The sequence below is a fragment of the Cystoisospora suis genome (genome assembly GCF_002600585.1).
Source record: "Cystoisospora suis strain Wien I chromosome Unknown contig_709, whole genome shotgun sequence".
Classification (NCBI taxonomy): Eukaryota; Apicomplexa; class Conoidasida; order Eucoccidiorida; family Sarcocystidae; genus Cystoisospora; species Cystoisospora suis.
Window position 1 is genome coordinate 75,015 of NW_027153510.1, and position 18,412 is coordinate 93,426.

The 18,412-nt window shown below is 56.2% G+C and overlaps 1 protein-coding gene across 1 annotated transcript; it reads left to right on the forward strand.

Moving 5' to 3' along the window:
• Nucleotides 1–1,693: 1,693 nt before the first annotated feature.
• Nucleotides 1,694–17,857, forward strand: CSUI_001792 (miz sp-ring zinc finger domain-containing protein; the record flags this gene model as incomplete). The annotated part of the gene is made up of 16 exons (XM_068061996.1): nucleotides 1,694–4,495; nucleotides 4,986–5,096; nucleotides 5,745–5,887; nucleotides 6,553–7,001; nucleotides 7,410–7,499; nucleotides 8,249–8,428; nucleotides 9,025–9,084; nucleotides 9,454–9,576; nucleotides 9,872–10,065; nucleotides 10,794–11,013; nucleotides 11,477–11,611; nucleotides 12,257–12,308; nucleotides 12,682–13,179; nucleotides 13,410–13,952; nucleotides 14,962–15,057; nucleotides 15,189–17,857. The coding sequence occupies exons 1-16, from the start codon at nucleotides 4,479–4,481 to the stop codon at nucleotides 17,855–17,857; spliced, it is 5,580 nt and encodes a 1,859-aa protein (XP_067926036.1). The 5' UTR covers nucleotides 1,694–4,478.
• Nucleotides 17,858–18,412: the final 555 nt, after the last annotated feature.

Sequence of the window (18,412 nt, forward strand, 5' to 3'; positions counted from 1 at the left end):
CACGAGCGTCTGAAAATCCTTGCTGGGTGTTGTCGAGAAGGAATCTCGACACAAGCACCTTCAGCAAGCGTGAAGTCGGACCCATAGTCGGGGAATATCAGTTAGCACGTTACGGTGAACTTCCGTGAAGGGCAACAACGAACGGACGCAAATCCTTCAGGCCCGCGTCAGAAGGCGTCCAGTAAGCACTGAGTCCGAAGGCCACAAAGGCACGACGATGTCCTAGGACGTCGGAACCGCGAGACAACGTTCAACGCTTGTATGCTGGTGCCTGGCTGCCTCTCTTTATGCGTCCCCTGTGTGCGCTTTTGCGACGTATGTACTCCGTGCCATTCAAAATTTTCCTCTTCCTATCTGAACACGACAATGCCTCCGGGAGGTACTTCAGGCGAACTGCGGTAGCGGGTGCGCACCTGTCGGCCTGCTCCGCTCTTCCACGCCTCCGCAGGCCTCGCAGAAAAGGAGTACATTCTGAAGACAAACTGTGGATGGAAGCACCGAAGACTCGTTCAGTCGAATATGGAAGAACTGCGGCAATGACAGAAGGAAGCGAAGTGTGGGGAAGCGAAAGAAGAGACGGGCCCATCCGCGAGTACATGTTGTGCTTGGCGAAAGCTGGGACGGGAGAAGGTGAAGGTTCTTCATCAAATGCTGCCCTCGTGCCAGTTCCTAAAAAAGAAACAAGCTGCCGGGACTGCTCTCCTGACTCGGGCAGCACAACACTGCTGAGAAGATCCCTCGAGGTGAAGAGGTGCGAATGTGCTTCAGTCTTAAAAGAAGATGTGGTGTTGTCCGTCGAACCGACGGGCGGCAGGATGTATACGCAAACAGAAGGGGAGAAAGGGGTGGGAAACGCGCCATGAACTGAAACCGACTGACGGTCAGCTACTAAGTACGACAGTCGTGCACCCCGACACCAGGCCGACCCACCGCAGAAGTCTGAGGCGAGTCTCCGGAATGCAGTAGCCATCCTGGTCGGCTCACTTTCGTATACCTGCATCTCGTTGTTTGTCCCCACGTGTAGTCACGCTGTCGCCAGAGCTTCTGGCTCAAAATGTTGACGATCCGGCGGGCATCCTCCCAACGCGTCACATCTAACTGCGGAAGTCACACCGTGAGGACGTCTTGACCTGGGAGAGTTTTCAAACACGCCTCGGATTGCGTCGGTCGTCCCGTGTAAAAGATGAGGACCGCAGACCATGAATTTCACGGTGAGATATCGCCGCGCGCAGGACCACGATCGGTACTTAGCAGCTTGGAGCAAGGCAACCCGACTGAGGGAAGCCTGCAGCAGCGCAACGCAGTCGAGCAAATATTTCCGGATCCATCATCTTATTGGTGCATTTCCAGTTCGTCGTGCTGCATCACATATCACTTGGTACATGCGCCAAGGACGGGAGATCCGTGTGAAGGCAGAAATCTGCAGCAAAGGGATCCTGGGAGGGGCAAGCGAACGCAGCAGCCGTCTGTTTTGAGCAGACTGAGCGCCAGCTGTCGCCTTGGAGCCACTTCAGCGGTGACTATATGAAGGATGTTCATGTAATACAAGGGTGGCTACGCGGAGTGAAGTCGCACATCCGCGGTTTCCGCTTCAGCTTTCTCGCGCTTGACTTCTCCGCCCGTAGTCATGCATGCGCATCGAGACGGCTTGTCAACACCTCGCGTTATCAGTTGGGAGACGTTCCGCTGTTACCGCATCTGAACCACACGATTGCTTACACTCATTTGCGTTGTCCTTGGCTTCTATACTGAAGCCAGCGCGCAGGCTCCTGGGCACTGTCATGGAATATGCTGGGACTGTTCTTCTCGTGGACCGGTCACCGCCAAAACCAAGCGCCTTTTCTCCCCACCTCTCCGAACACGGGAGCTCACGGGCTCGCTGTCCTCCGTTTAGTTACCTTTACTTCCCATCTGCGACAGACGTCAAACGGTCGGCTCTTCGCTCCACTTTTGCAGCACGAGGGCCCACCGCCTTGTGACTTGGGAACGTGGTGTGCTGCGGTACTTAGGCTAGTATTCGGTAAGATTGCTGGGCTGACTTGTCTTCGACGTTAGACTTTTTCCCAAGGTGTACGTGTTCAGAGGAGAACTGTGCCGGCATCCGAGAGCCCTCCAGCTGCACAGCCCGTGTCCAGCTCTTGTCAATTCTTCTTTGTCTGGCGGTGCCGTGCTGGGCAAGTTCTTAGGGGGGCGCACGTTCTTCCTTGCAGAATTTTGAGCGCAATGAACGTGGGAGAGAAGTGCGCAGCTACTGTCTCATCAGCGAGGACAGCAGGTGGCGCATCCAGTGTCGTGGTTCCGCAGTGCGCCTGCAGTTGTCTGGACTTTATGGAACACAACGTCAGACGCAGTTTATGCGAATGCCGGCTGGCCTGTGAGAAAAGGCAATGGCGACCTCAGCAGTTGTAGACGCGAACCAGCTTGTGGTACTCCTTCTCACACAGCCAAGGTGACGTATTCTGTGGACTGGAGTGGCTGCTCTTCTCCACCCTCCGGTCTACCTCTCCGTAGCTTGTTTGTTGGCTGAGCCGGCTTTCCTTAATCGAGCTCTTCCCTGATTCGGTTGTCGCCCCGGTCTTTTGGCAGCTCGCGTCTCGGTTCTATATTGACGTCAGACTTAGAGCGGAACCGTTCTTCACCGCCGCACATGAAGAATTAGCGACACTGTGCTTGGCAAAGCGGCGTCAGCCGTGCGGCTGGTGCACGGGTACGGCCCCGGTGGGATGCCGGTTTGCCCTACACTATGCATGTCAAATTTGCCGACATACCGACTCAGGGCGCTACGGCCTGGCAGACTTAAAAGAATGCTCTTCAAACCGGGAGGGCGGGTTGGAATCCTTTGTGTTTATTCGCGACAACAGTCAGAACGCTCCGTAGTTACGGAGTAAGCGCGCTCCCCAGGGTTGCTAACGCTTCCGGGTCGACGTTACCCACAGCGGGACGTTGGCGGAGGCGTCCAGGTGTTGAGGCAACAGTTTTTTCTATCAGCCGGGGTTCTCGGGCTGCGGTCGACTCAAGAACCGTTCCCCTTTTCAGGCTGCAGATGGAATGACCAAGATGTTTGCGACTCTGCCTTTGCCTAGGAAAGCGAGTCGCCTTGATTTTGTCCGGACTGGACTGCAAAAATTCCTCTTGCTCTTCCCAGGAGACAACATTGTCGTACTGTGTCAGTTCTGGGCCACCAGCAAGCTCAGCACTGCCTGGGGCGAAACTGCATCTGTCATATCCTTCGGTGGAGTCTTCCTCTGGCGGCGACCGGCCCTCTAGCTCTGCGTCGATGTGCTTGCGGTGTTTCAAGACTAGGACGCCTGGATACAACAAGCTTCGTACAGTCTTCCAGCTTCTAGCAGTGCCAGGGGAAAACCTGCTTCAGCTGGCTTTCCCTCCTGTCTGGCTACCGTCGGACGGAACTCTCGGTTCTCAAGGCTCAATTGAGCATTTCTTGGTCTTCACGGAGCTTTGCTCCGGTTCCTTTCCCCTTTGCAATGCTGCACGCCGCGTCATTCTAAGCCTAGTTACAGTCTCCTTTTTTCCAGTCACTCAGTCTTCTCGTGTTCCAGACGTCTGCGTGTACCGAATCTGCATTCGTTTGACTAGGCTATCTGCTTTCCTGTCAACCTTTTTACTCGAAGTCTCTCTTGGCCGTCCTGCGTACAATCAGAGTGCGGCATCCGGTATCTCATCTTTCTCTCCTTTCTTCTCTATCTCTAGTGTCCGCAGTCTTTCCCGGCTGCGCATTTACTCTCCGTGGTGCCTCTTGCAGCCCAACTCTGGCTTCATCAGAAGGGTGTCCGAAAGGTAGGAGAAGGCAATCAAGGGCTGGAGTTCGACCTTTGCCGAGTCCATACGGCGCTGACGTTGCTTTCAGCTTTGTACAGTCGAGACAGTAGACCCTTGTCACTTCAGGGGCACTTCTCCCTCAGCCAGAGCCCTAGATCTCGGAGAATCGCTGACTTGCCATCACCATTCTCAGTTCGCTACGCATTTGACAGGTCCCGCCACTGACTACCTCTTTTCTTCTCCGGTTCCACACGGGGCTTCGCAGTAAAAGCTCATCTCCGTGGGGCTTGGGAGCTAAAGTGCTCACCTGGGATAACGGATTAGGCGCCCAGCCAGCTTTATTGGATCTCGCTCGCTGCGACCGTAAAGACTCTGTGCCGGGCAGGTTGCAAGCGGGCTCGACTGAAGAACGAGAGTCAAGGCCCTGGTTTCATTAAGTCTCCCCGTTGTTGTCTGGGAACTTTCTTCTCCGACAAGGTGCCAGCACTGTTCAAGCGTGGAACAGCGGACTGCCAGAATCCTCGTCCCCTTCGTCCCCGCCGAGAACGGCCCAGCGAAGGACGAGGACGAGGAGTGTGCTTTGATTTCTCCGGGGGAATAGGGCGGGTGGGTGAACTAGACGGACTGCTCTGTTGTTGGCTGTGCGCCTGGCGCGACATTCTCCCAGTGGAAGAAGTTCGACACTCCCGAATTTCAAGATGTTAAGTATTGAACAGTAAGTAGATCCTACGCAAGATCGTTTCTGGGGGGCGGGGTCGCAGCCGAGCCAGTAGCTGTGTTTCTCGGGACAATTTGACTGCCGGCTCTTAGTGTGCCTTTTCAAAGATTAGCATCCAGTTCCGGGTAACGCCAGCTCAGGACAGGAGATGCGGCCGGCGGTAGGATCGTTTCGTCTGTGTAACTGTAGGCGGTACGAGTTCGTCTCCGAGTGCCTGTCGCCGCCGCATTCCGACATGCCATTGCAGTGCGGAGGATCCTTGCACGGGGGTGAAGGCCAGTACATTAAACTGGCTCTACCACCGTCCGCTGCCTGAACCCGAAACTCAGACGCTTCTGGCGGTATAGTGCGTGTTCGCGGGTCCATGTCTACTGTCCTACTGTGAGAATATTGCTTTCTCTCGTCTGTAGTCGTATTTTCGGAGTCGGCCATTACTACGCTCTCCACCTGGCAACTGTTAGATGCTGCGTGCTCTCCCGTCCCACAGGCTGCACGCACGCACGTGTGCAGAATTGGTAAGCATGTGCAGGGAACTTGGAGTTGCACACTCGGGGAGACGGAAGCAGCTGCTGGTGCAGGCGCTCTTCGACTATCAGCGGTGAGCTTTCTTTTTTTTGGGAATGCCCTGCATCGCCTTCACACTTTGTAGTTGCTCTGTTGGCGGCCGGTTGATTCGCCGGTCTGAAGAGAGCATTTCAGCTCGCCGTTCTTCGAAGAGAAGAAGCGGAATAATCCATGACTCTAGAAAGGAAACGTTGCGGAGTATTGCAGGAGGAATTGAGCGCTTGCCTAACGGTACTGGGCTTTAAGGAAGAATACTCAAGAATCCAGGTGACGCCCCAGTTCGTCATTGCTGGTGTCGTGGTCGTGAGGTCCCTACTTCGAGGTGTACATCGTCATGGTTACTGGTTGGACTAAACCGAGGCTCCTCATTGGAATGTTCTTCCGGTGAAGCCGTTATGCCGTACCTCCCGTCAGCTCCAATAGTGTCGTTGTCTGGGCGAGCCAAGAGGGTGTTCAGGGTGCTCCGAGCATTCGTAACGAAAGATGCCTTTTCTGCTGCTAGCACGTACTCAAAGTAGGACCAACGGGTCTGAGAGACCTCTATTACCTGCCTAGGCTGTTTTACTTCTGAAACACTTGTAAAGGGCGTCCGTGCTGATTTGGTGTCGGGATTTTCCGTGTTGGTTCTCAAGTCACGAAATGGATTTTGTCTTTGTTTCTTTACGCTGTGCTACGTTGTCAGGCAGCACGGCCCTATCCCACCCCAAGTCGTCAGTCGTGCCACTGCACGTGGAGCCCCTGCGAACGGCGGATCACGGTTCCAGCCTGCTGGCCTCCTTCAGGCACAACACTCGCCTCAAGCTTTGCAGCATGTAGCGACCACACGTAGGTCCACCGTCTTTCTCTCCACTGTGCCTGCGTCTCTTCGTAGCGGCTCAGTCTGTATGTCGGGGGTGGAATCATTGGTTATCTCCAGGCTCAAGTGTTGGGTAACAAGCCTGGAACGCCGAGCGTTTGAGTCGATTCTGCATGGATTGCGGGGTGTGCAATGCATTACAAGCGCGCGGTTTCGTCCGGGTTGGGTGCATAAAGCGCCACTCATGCATTTGTTGAGAACTGCGCACAGCGTCAAGTCGTCGCTACTGTGTCCCGTCCACGGTGTAGTATGCTGTCTGGTAAGGCAGCCGGGCGTAAGCAAAGGATTGACAAGCTCGCAGTTTTGGTTGTCCCTGTGTCATGTATTCGGTCCTGGTTGCTCTGACTTTCTGTTTCATTGCAGTTCCGTGGTAGGAAGGTCTTCTGCTTGTGATGAACTAGCGTGTCCTGCCGCAGTATCCTAGTTGGCTCAGTTCGCCTGTCTGGCTTCAATTGCCCTCTCATGTCGACAGTGTCTCAGCTTCGCTCGTGTGGCGTCGGGCTCGGGCATGTCTATACCCAGCACGGGCACTGTCTGGTCACCACCGTTATCGAGCCGCTTGCTCCACAGCTGTGGCACGGGCACCGGCTGTTTTTCGACCTAACTACCTTCGTTTTTTTCTTGTCTCTTACAGATCCGGCCCGAGGAGCTGCCTCTATAAACCCCTATAACCCATCTGCGCCCGGTTACAGTCTCCCTCAGTCTCTTGCATATACTCCTCAGAATCTTGGGAACGCATACCGTCAGCCTGTCACCACTTTTGGTCCAGCCGAGCACCACGAGGCGTTGTTAGCGGCCTCGGCAGCGGCTCAGAACACTAGCCGCAGGGCAGGCACCTTGGCCGCCGGCCCCATTAGAAGTGGAGGCATCGGCATTTCGAGCCTTCCTGGGTCGTCGGCACCCGGTGCCACAGGAGGAACGCCTTCTAGCGCCCCAGGGACAGGATTGGGGGGGCCACCCGAGAAGGGGTCCGGACCGGCAGGAATGTTTGGGCAGTGTCTTTGCCACGGAGCTGTGGGGCAACCTTCATCCAGAAAAGGCCATGTTTCCGCCCTAAACTGCATCCGATGCGGGGGACTGAATGTAAGCTACACTCGTGTCACGTCTCGGGAGGACCGCTCAATGTGGAGCTTTTGCGGAATGGCCCCCGAGAGGCCTTCTGCCCGGCGAACATCGACTGACGAAAGAGTGAAGATGGTACCGTCTCTCGAGAGTCCGTTGCAGCGTAGATTCTTCGAAGACTAAGGCGATCCTGTGGCCATCGAACGGTCGCATGTCGCTCTGTAGTAGCGTAGGGCCTGAGTATCTTCCGTGTTTTGCTTTCCTTGCGTGTGTGCGTGGACTTGAGGAGCTTGGCGGTCCGTGGGTACCGTGTTGCGTGGTTGGGGCGTCCGCTGCAGACGGCACCCGGACATGGATTTACAAAAGGACGTGTCAGAGAGAACAGCTCATCATGTTCGGGAAGCCGGCTCTTCTTGCGTGTTTGTGCAGCATATGGCGTGTTACCCTGCGGGATACAACCCGCAGAACTTCGTCTGTTCGATGTGCAGAATGAAGCGGTTGGATCCGTTTTACCCAGTGGTAAGTCTGGTGGAGAGGGGGTTCAAGCGTCGACAGTGCACTCGCCGGGGACTCTGTTTTCTCAGCGCCTGCCTGTGAGGTCCTGGCAATGCTCTTAACCTCTGCGGCTGCGCGCGCACTGAGAAATCGAAGGCTGCCGGGTCTCATACTCTAGTGAGCCTGTAAGCGGCTCATTACCATTGTAACACACGCAGCGCAGCAGCGCACGCTTTGACGGGGAAGAACTGTTTGAAGCTGTCGTGCGTGAGAGCGCCCTCAAACTTCACTAAGGAGTTGCGGCCTCTTCCACCGCTGTTGAAGCTCAGTCCTCGTGTGTTCTGGCATTTTCCTGGGTGACCGAAGAGAAGGTAGCAGTGTAGAGCGCGGTCTGCAGTGCTAGCTGTGAACGGCTCTGTCCGGTTGCGTGTCCACGCCGGAGTAACTTGAGACAGCGGCCAGGCTCCGAGCTTGTGTCTGCGCCGAATCCGTAACCAAGTCTGTAATTATCGGGCTATCTGTGTCTGCATGGTGCGCGCGAGAACCTGTCCCAACCCCCCTTCGGGGCCTGCCCAACTTGTCATCGTGGTCAATTTTCTCAAAGTTCTGCAGGCCTCCGGGGATGATATCCTTTTGCCTCGCGAGGAATTTTGTGTTCTTTCGCTTTCCGACACGTTTCGGGCTGGTGTGTTGGCTGACTTCCTCGATGTTGGTCTCGTCTCTACTTGGACAAAAAACTTGTCTGTGTTGGCCTCTTGCTTTTGCCGCCTCAGAAAGAAGTACTGTGGGACGCCAGGCTGGAAGTCAGTCACTATGTCTTCGAGCTGAATGCCCAGAATTTACGCAAGTGGCGCGCGGAAGGAAAGGAGGTTGTTGTCCGATGCATGCAGGTCGACCTGCAGCCTCTCTATCAGAGCTGGCCCAAGTCTATCAACATCATTGTCAACGGGCGGGTAAAGAAGTTGTTCCTCTTACAAGGCACTTCTTCTTTTCTCTCGTGTAGACTTGTAGCGGTACCATGTGGAAGCATGTGTTTGCGCCTTACTCACGCCCAGCTACAAAGGAACAGCGGGAGACCAGAGGGGCTCTGGCTTTCTGGATGCGCGACTTTTCTTTTTGTAGACATACCTGGCTCTTGCAGCCTGCAGCTGCTCTCTTTCGGGGGTGCCAGTGGCTTCATTCTGTCATCCGGGGCCTATCTGGACTCTACGACAGAAGGGAACCCGTGTTTCCACGGATTCCCTTCTGTCGTAGACAACTCACTAAGGCACCTAATGTCGTTTGCACATGGGATTCGTGGCTGAGGACGTGGGCAGATAGAGAGTTGCAGAGGCTGGTGGTTTCTCTGAATGCGCTTCTCGTATGCGCGCTGCTACGTTGCGCCGTCATGTGTGGGGGCGGCTCGTGAAGTGTCGCACGCAAGTTACTGCAGGCGCATGCAACCATCTCAGTTCATGGCTTGCAAAAGAACCCTCTCGTGCCTGTCGGTACTTTTTACTTGCCGTCTTCTTGTAATTTCCTGTGCTCACCGTATGGGTTTGGCGTTTAGACTGAGGAATCGGTAGCGGCCCCGTCATGGGAGCATAAGCGCAGGGACATGCCCATCCCGGTGAGTTTTGAAACAACGCGCAACACGCAGCTCTGATGAGCGTTCCGTGTCTTGCGATTGCGTGTCGGGCGCATGCACGGTTCCATTCCAGGGAATTCTCTGTCGTTTACATCGCGAGGGTCGGCTGCAGACGCTGGGGGGCCCTATGCCGATCTCGACGGACCATCGTTCGGCGCAGAGTGCTTTGGGCCTTCGGCATTCCAGGATTTGACAAGAACTGGGCAGTTCAATGAGCTATAACCGCGCCTCGGAAACCCCTTATAAGCTCAAAAGAGGGATTCATAGAAGCTGAGTATTGCAGGGTCGGTATCCCGTGCTAGTAGCCTTACCTGAAACTGCACTTGGTGTCTAAATTGCGTTGTCTTGCAGATCACACAGTACTTGAAGAATAGCCGGAACCGGATCGAGTTTACGTGGACCAATTTCGAGGACCCGAAAATCTTCCACTTGGCAGTCCTCCTTTGCGACACAAGGACACCTGACTTCCTCTCGGTGAGTGTTCTTCAGTGTGTCTGGCCGCTCGCGGTGTCTACAAGTGACGGAGGCGGGGTTCCTCTGCCTGTGTATAGTTCCATATAGCTGTAGAACCGGCATGTTTTCACGCGGTACTCAAGTGGGGAGTTGCGGCGGCGCGGGGCCGGACAGGGGACAGGAGCGGCGCTGGCATTACACGCGCACAGTCCTGCCGATGCGCTTCGATGGCCGGACAATTTTTTCTGGTTTTTCTGGCAGCTTATATTCTGATACGCGTGCTTGCGACTGCGGCGTCTCCGATGGCATGTTGCAGGAGGAAGTCTGGAAGCAAGGCCGACTTCAGGAGCCGGAGGCTCGTCAAAGAGTGCTGGACATCATCAACAATCGCCGTGGCCAGAGTGCTTCAAGTAAAAGCAGCGGATCAGGAAGCGATTCAGAAGAAGAGGAGGTCATGTGTCTCGAGGTCACTCGCCGAATCAAGCTTGTCTGCCCAGTCACTTTTACTCGGTGCGTCTAGTGGGGCTGCGCGGAGTTCGTTGTAGCGCCTCTTGCGACCCATTGTTGTGGCCGGCATGTGGACGTGGCAACACACACAAGGGGCTGTTCTTTGGTCAGACTGTGGGCCTGCTTCTCTCCGCTGGGCCTGTGGTTGTGCTGGTAGTGTACCCGCTACGTTTGCGTGGGTAGCGGAACACTTCAGTCTACAGAGCGAGGGGAGAAAGTCACCTGGCCGCAACGGCGCACCGGGAGGCAATCGTTCGAGGAGCGTCTTGTTCTTTTTCGGCAGCCTCGAAGTCTGCACGGACCAGGACTCCCGTTCTTGCCAGAGTGAAGCGCTGGCGGTAGTCTGGGGGAATCTTCTTGGCTCGGACAGGTCATTAGCAGCTCAGGCTCGCCGGCTTGCAGACTCTAACCGAAAACAGCGAGAGGTGCTGGAGTTTTCTAAAGTGATAGATGTGCAATCTCGATTACGTCCCTTGGTCATGTTTGCGACGACGTAGCAAATAGTGCTGCGTGTGCTGCCACGTTGTGCGGCAGTCGATTACGTCACAAACCGTGAATCTCGTGAGTGAGAGTCGGGGGTAGGTCTTCAGGGAAAACGGATAGCTGCGCAGTGAACTGTTGTCTTGCCTGGTGGTGTTCTCATTCTTTGCCAGTCCAAGGCTGACTACCTTCTCTCTTTTGTGGGTCCGTGCCGCCTCATCGCGGTGTTGGTTCCGCTTTTGCTTCTGCAGGATCGAAATCCCTTGTAGGGGCCGTTCATGTCTGCACCTACAGTGCTACGATTTGGCGGGATATTTGTTGGTCACGAAGAACACTAAGGCTTTCAACACGCGGTGGAAGTGTCCGGAATGCCACTTGTATGTGCGGCCCGATGAGCTAGTTATCGACGCCTTTGTCCAGAAGGTTCTGGCGGATACTGATGAGGATGCCACAGTCGTCGAACTGGAGCAGGTTAGCCGTGCCCTACCGCCTACACAGCACATACCCTACATGCACATAGTAGCAAAGCGGCGTCTGCGACCATAATGTGGTCACATGAGTTTAGTAGAGCCCTACTTTGGATTGCCTTCAGGGCTCGTTGTTGCGAGCAAAACAGAAGTCGTGTTCTACCATGGTCGCGGGAGACTGCGCTTACTGTGGTTATGAGTACGCACCTTGGTAAATACCGGCCGAGGTAGACACACTTACGATCCAGACGCCCAGAGTCTTTGAGTTTGCACTACGGGCTCATTACTTCAGGGGTGGTAGAGACGGAACGCTCATGCCAAGTGGGTAGTGCTATCCGTCAGAGCGGTGTATGGAGGTAAGAGCGCGGTACTTGGCTGACACCGGGGCAACTCGCGAGCATCCGGCCGAAAGAGTCCGGCCTTGTGTCGTGTATAGGCGGGAATGAAGGTTTGCCTGTGTCGCGTAGGATGCCTCATACCGCGTTGTCTCGGAGAAGGAGTTGACTGAGGAGTCGAAGCGCGCAGAGGAGCAGAGACAGCTGGCATCAGGGGAGGACCTGAGAGCTTTGGCGGCCGATGATCGACGTCTCAACGAAGGAGGAGTACGACATAGACACCCGTCTGTACTGGGCTGTTCTGTCTCCTTCCTTGAAGAATGAGTAGCACCGTTTAGTGAAGACGAGAGCCAGAGTTTCTACACAAAAACAAATCTTTGTTTATCCATTTTTTTTTATGTGGCTGGTAGCGGCTTTGGCTTGCCGGGTTACTGAGGAGACAGGTCACGCGAATAGCGATTGCTTCAGTCGGCATATTTCGTGAGGGGCTCCTTGCGAACCTGCCCCGAGTGTCTTCTCGTACCCCGGAGCAACGCAAAAATGGTAACGTGGCTCCGGTCTCGTGACGATGCTCTGGACACGCGTGCCATAACGCCTCAGGCAACCTGCAGTGCTCTGGGCAAGAGCACGCTAGAGCGCGAGCCGCTTCATTTCTGTGGATTCTCAAACGTTGCTGTTGCTTTGTTCCGCGGTGTTGACTTTTCATCCCGAACATGATTCTTCAAAGGCGGGGACATTACTCGACAGTAACTTCTCAGGTCAGTGTCAGGGATACTCGCATGGTGATTACAGCATTCAGGGACATTTTGGAGCAGCACTGCCCATCCAAAACCCAAGATCGGTGCAGCTCTATCACCAGTCTCAGGGCAGTTGAGAAGCAGCGGCGTTTTGTGGTGTGTTCGTGGCGTTCAGTCGCAGCCGGCCGAAGGCCCGCCTAGGAAGGCATTCGAAATCGTTGAGATGCGTAAGGGAGCGTCCAGTTTTCGATTGACTAGACGAGCATGTCTTCTCTCTTCACGGCTACTCTGTCGACTTAGCATTCCCGGGAGTGAAGTCGGCCGCGGGGTACCGGAGAGAGAGCCTCTATTCGTGGAGGCAAGCAGGCCTGACTTGCGTCAGGGCCTGTAAACAAGATGTTGATCGGGCCTAAGGGGGGTCGCCCGTTTCAGTTGTTTTATAGTAGCAAAACCAGTGTCGCGCGCCGGCACGGGTAGCCACTGGGTCTCCGTCCGTTCAGTGTGGGAGCCAACAAGTAACCTACCCGTGGCGGCCTGACGCGCGCTGCTGCTGGTCGGTCTCTCAAATGTTTGGCCGCTGTCTGTCTTTTTGTCTTGCAGTAAGCGACTCAGACGAAGATGCGGAGGCACAGGACTCATCTTCACTTTCGTCTCCTACGGGCGCTCGTGCTGGTATTTCTTCTGTGTCGCATGAAGGGCCCGTTGAAGCGGCGGAGTTTTCTGGGCCGCTTGGAGATCCGGCTGAAACAACAGAGTCTGCTGTCGTTGAACGCCCCGCTGAGGCGGCAGCCACATGTGCTGTGGCCTCCGTCTCTTGCGGGTCTTCACTCTCTCCTCCGCAGCCAGATATGCCGCAGCCAGATGCTAGGGAGGCAGATGATACTGCGCTTTCTCGTATGGTGCCACAGATTCAACAAGACAAGGAGCAACCGCCGGAGCCAACCGGAGAGCCGACAAGAGGATGCGAATCAGGGGCCCTCAGTACGGAGGCTGCACAGGAGGCGAACAGCGACGACGAAGGTGGGGAGCGAGCTCGAGCAGAGTTCGTGTTGCTCTGCTGTGAGACCCGACTCCAGGCACGGGCTCCTGGGGAGGCCGGTGGGGTTCTGTGCGTACAGTGTATTTCTTTCTGTCTAGTGGATGCACGGATGGGAACTCTCGGACGTCTGCGCGGCCAGTGTTTGGTCCGGTGGAAGTATTTCGGAAGTTGCCTCCGAAGTTTGTGTTCGTCGATCTGAACAGGTGCTTCTTTTTTCCTGGGGCGGATATGTGGCATATACTCAACGCCTAAGAGCCGTCTTTGTGTGGAAGTTCGTCTCTGTGATCAGGTTGTCTGCCACCGCAGAAGAGGGCTCGCCGCCTTGTCGTGCCCTCGCCGGGAGACTCCCCTCGGAGCTCACACGCCACGTCGCCCACAAGGACTCCTTCAGCAACCGAGAACTCAGGGTTGCTTTGTCGTCTGCCCCCCGAGGGCGTAAATCCGTTGCCCGGTGGCACTGGTAGATCTTCGTCGGGTCCTGGTCAGGCGAAAGAAGGAGACAATAGTTCCGTCACAGCCTTTGGCATCGCCGTAGGCGTTGATGGGCCTGGATCTAAAGGAAAATCAGTTGAACAGGACGACGTGGATATTCTAGTGGTGCTCTCCTCAGATGAGGACGCAGAGGAGAACACTGAGTTTGGTGCAGCTTTCCAGTCACAGTCTCCTACGGGTAGACCTGCCGAGCCTGCTATGAGTCGCGACACTGGAGACAAGAACGACATGTGCGGGTCTGACGCGGGCGGAGAGGAGGCGCATCACAACGCAAGCGGGGAAGACCGGAATTTTGAGAGATGGAGCGCAGGAGTGAAGGCGGGGAACCCTGCGGCTGCGTGTGTGTGTGAGTTCGGAAGGGGCGCGGTCGGGATTTCCACTTTCCTTGGTCTGCCTTGCTGTTCACCGGGGTGCACAGGGAGCGTCAGGCGCTTCACGGCTCACCTACATACTTGCGGATTTGCGGACTGTCCACCAGACTCTTCAGAAGCGCAAATTAACACAGGAATGTCGCGACTGGACGCAGAACACTCAGTTGCTGTGAAGTGTAGAGTAGCTCACCGTCGAGGCCGAAGGACGCGGATTACTACGGTAATGCCAGTAGTTTACGACGCACGTAGCCTGAGTCCATACAGCTGCGCGTCGCCGAGGTCGGCTTCACGTTTGCGCATCAATCCTCTTCCGCGCTACGAACGTTCTGTCACAGATGCTCTAAAACAGCCACCAGTCATTTTTTTTCCACCGAGCGCAGTGTGGCTAAGACACGAGCAGACGAACTACTAGGGCACTAGGGGCACGGCTGTAACTGCTGCCTTTTGCTTGTTCGCCTTTCGGACGTAGCGGGCGAGTGCTGATCCGGCGCACGCCCAGTCCGACCTCGGCTGAGCGCGCGGCAAGGAGAACCTCTTCTTGCCGTGCTGCCAGGCTGTCAGTGTGTTCCTCGCCTTGTGGCGGGTCTTCTAGATGTTGGGGGTTCTGTAGTCTTCAGTAAGCAGAAGAGACTGCCTCCCAAGCCATCTCCGTCCTGCTTTCTGAGAAAATGTTCTCTGGCGTCGTTCTTGTTTTGCCTGGCGTGCTCCGGCAAGGCAGGCAGATTTGGCGGCTCCTGCCCCCACTTCTGAACCCCTACTCAGCCCGTGTTTCTTCTTTAGAGCCGGTTAGCTCCGTGAGGAAACACAAAGCAGTCTGGTCAGGACAGCCCAGGTGTCGCTCATGCCTTTCTTCCTCACTTGCTTCAGCACACATTGCCATGCACCAGTAGCTTTGTCCCTCTGTGCTGTCGGTAGATCTTGCGTCTGAGGCCTTCCCGACGGTGTAAACTTCCCTGTGTTTTGGCGGCTTCTCTTCAGTCAAGCATGAGCTTCCTTCCGACGGTCACGCTTCATCCTGCAATGGCTCTTCATTATTTGGGACTTCCACGGTCACCCAACAGAGTCTGCCTCCAGGTGAGAAAGGGTGGCCAGAAAATCGCTCGCCCACCCTCGCAGCGCACTTCGTTTCCCTCTAAGACACTGCCCCTCCCGCGCTCCGCCCGAGTTGTGCCCTTACGTCTGCGTTCTCTGTTTCGCTGCCCTAGGTGCGTCCATGGCTGGCTTTGACTTTATGCTCCTAGCCGCTGGAGCGGAGGCAGACAACCCGATATCCATTTCAGATTCGAGTGAAGACGAAGAAGGCACGTGCAGGTCGACAGAAGATGGCGCCGAGGCCAACAAGTTCCTACCTGCCTTCCAGGGCAACAACAGTGTGAACGACATCCGCCCCTCCGGCATAGACCAGAGAAGGGACAGACTATCAAAAGAAGGTACGGGAGGAAGAATGCAGGATGAGAATCCCCGAACTGATGAACACACACCGGGTCACTCCGGGTTGTCTGTGAGCACAGCAGTTGGGGAGGGGCCGTCAGCCGCAAGTGTTGCTTCGGAGAACGGCGTGTCAGGGGCCGCTCGGCCTTGTGGTGTGGTAGCACCGCCCAGCTACGCAACGAAGAGAGACACACGCCGCATCGCGGTGTCAGAGACATTGTCAGCTGAGGGCACCCGAAGACACGGAGAGCAGGACGTCTGCCCACAGGGTTTCGGAGCTCAAAATACAGGTCAACCAGAGAGCGAGGCAACAAGTGGAGCCCGGTTAACTCAGGATGGAAACGCTGTTCGATCTCCGTCGCGACGTGTGCACCCCGTGGTCCCGCCGCCATTGTTTGGTCATCGAGGAAATCCCCGAGCAGGGAGTTCTGGCAGTGCTGTAAATGAGAGGGAAGAGAAGAGGAGAGGATCTGTGGGTGCGGAGGAAGGCGCCGAGCGGGCTGCATACGACTCTGCTCAAGGGCGGGACAAGTGCATAGGAGAGTTGTCGGAGCGGCACGGTGAAGGTAAAAGAAAAAACGGGTCCGTTGTTGGGAGTGACGATGAGAAAGGAAGCACAAAGGAAATTACCGAGCGTGGGGTAGGAAGCCGGAGGAGAAACTGCGTGGACCCAGATCGAGGTGAGAGTGCAAGTTTAGGGAGGGGAGAAGTAGCGGAGAGACGGACAACTGAGAGAGGAGAAGAGAAATCGCGCGGGACCTTGTTTGAGAGGAGGAGCGGAGGAGAAGGTAGCCGAGGAGCGGGGCAAGAAGACCAAAGGGGCGAGGGCACCACGGCTGCTGAGGGCTGCTCCAGATACCTAGACTCGTCTGCTGGATCCTCTCCCGGCTCAGGGACTGCAAAGGGCTCGTGGTGGGACAGCACGTCTCCTCGTTCAAGAAAGAGCGGCTCTGCGGCGTTTTCTCCTCCGTTTTCTCAACAGCCAGAGTCGCGCGCTGCATCAGATAGCACCTCGTTGCAGGAGCAGCCGCCTGTTACTTCGTCTTCCGAGGGAGCCTGTTGCGCTACGTCCGAAGGGATAAGTGGTGTTGCCCGCAGGCGAGAAGCAGAGAGCTGCGGCTCTACGAACCAGCGCAGCTTGTCAGCAAACAGCAGCGCAGATGTGGGGACGGCGCAGGAGAGCCAGAACATTGGTCACGCTCTTCGCGCCGGCGGAGAGGAAGGGCGACTTCGTGTACCTTCACGCGAGGAGGCAGCTGCTGGCACGCAGGCACACCATCATGAGGACTCGTCGTCACTACAAAGTGTTCCGCCGGCGTCATGTCGCCCGGTGCCGTCCACGGAGCCCAGAGCCATTCCGGACAACAAGGGTGTTGGTACGGAAGCACGAATACGCGCACTCAACTCTGGCTCGTCGCACCTCTCGCAAGCACCACCTTCTCCCCACGTGTCGGGCCCGGCGCAGTCGGGCTTGTCTCCTTCTCCTCCGCTCGCAGCGGCCCCTACGCGTCCTGTTTCTGGGTCGCTTGCTCCAAGCCATTCTGGACCGGTGCCGTTTTTAGTACCCAGTGTGCACCGTGGTCCCGCGAGTGCGATTCGCGTCGCTGCTGGAGTTCCGCAGCATGAGCAACATGGGAGCTTGATAGGGGCCATCAGTGGACACCGTCTGCGCACACCGGAGCAGCAACTAGCCCTGGAGTTGCATAGACAGCGGCTGCAACGAAAAAACCAAGAAGATTTACAAGAGCTGCTGAACCAACAGCGCGCGACTAGGAAGTTCACCGATTCGGGACTTGCCTTCACAGGGGGGGCGTCTGAGGTTGGTTGTGGCATTTCGGCTCAGCATTCGGGTGGCGCGAGTTCCTACGCTGCCCACGCTGCTGCAGCCCCGTACCTCGGTCAGTCTGGCCTTCACGGTGTTATGCGGGACGGCACAGCCAGCCAGGTTCAGGCGCAACATGACTCTTCTAATGAGTGCTTCTTCTCTCGCCCCTCACGTCTCGCTTCAGGAGGACAAGCGGACAGGTTTCGTGCAGGAGGCGGCGCTGCAAATGCCGAGACCTGGAACCAGTTCCGGAGTTTTCTGAACGTCGAAGGAGATGATCTTCGCACTTCCCGGGCGCTTACAAACCTTTTTGGGGGACCGGAGCAAAGAGACCGTAGAGAGGAGAGACCGAATATCTCTTCTTACGCTGGCGTACCTTCATTCGTTGTGGATGAGCCGCTGACGGGGGGTGAAGCAGGAGGCGCGGCTCGAGGAAGTTGGATAGGAAGAGGAGATGCCGCTTACCCTGAAGCGCCCGTTCGGGGTGCGACGCAGGTGGCGCCCACGCTTTCTGCCAGGACCGGGGGTATATATCCACATCAACTGTTCGACCAAGGGAGAGGAAAAGTTTCATCCAGAGCCGACGCACCTAGGGGTAGGCACGGCTGGGGAGGTTGACAGAGTCACAGGGATCCTGGGGGAGTGAAGCAAACACGATGGAAGCCAAATGGTTCGCGACCAACTGCACCACAACACCTGTTCTCACGGCAGTCGGAAGTCCATCGTTGCTGATGACAGCGAAGTCGAGGTTTGCATTAGGCCGCGTACCAGGAGGAAGTACAGAACGGAGAATGGAAACCGGTTTGGCGTGTCTGCGACTGTTGGCCCTCTGTGGACCGCGCGCTGGTCACACACTTCGTAGACGTCTCTCGCAGTCTGTGCTTGAATACTCTTGCGGTGTCTGCACGCGCGTTTGAGGTGACGTTGCGAACCCAGACTTCTGCGACGTCCGGTGACACTTCGCACGGAGTAGATTTACCAAACAGCGACCGGTACACGGTGTTCAGCCGGTATGAAGGTTTCGTCCTGGGTCAGGCGGAAGACAGTCAGTTCTCTTTGCCCATCTACTTTCGATGGTTTCGCAGCGACTCTTGTCGTTCACGTGTGCATTGATGAGCGGCGGGTCTGTTGTTTTGACCAACAGTGGGACCGTCCGGCCTGAACAAGCTGCTC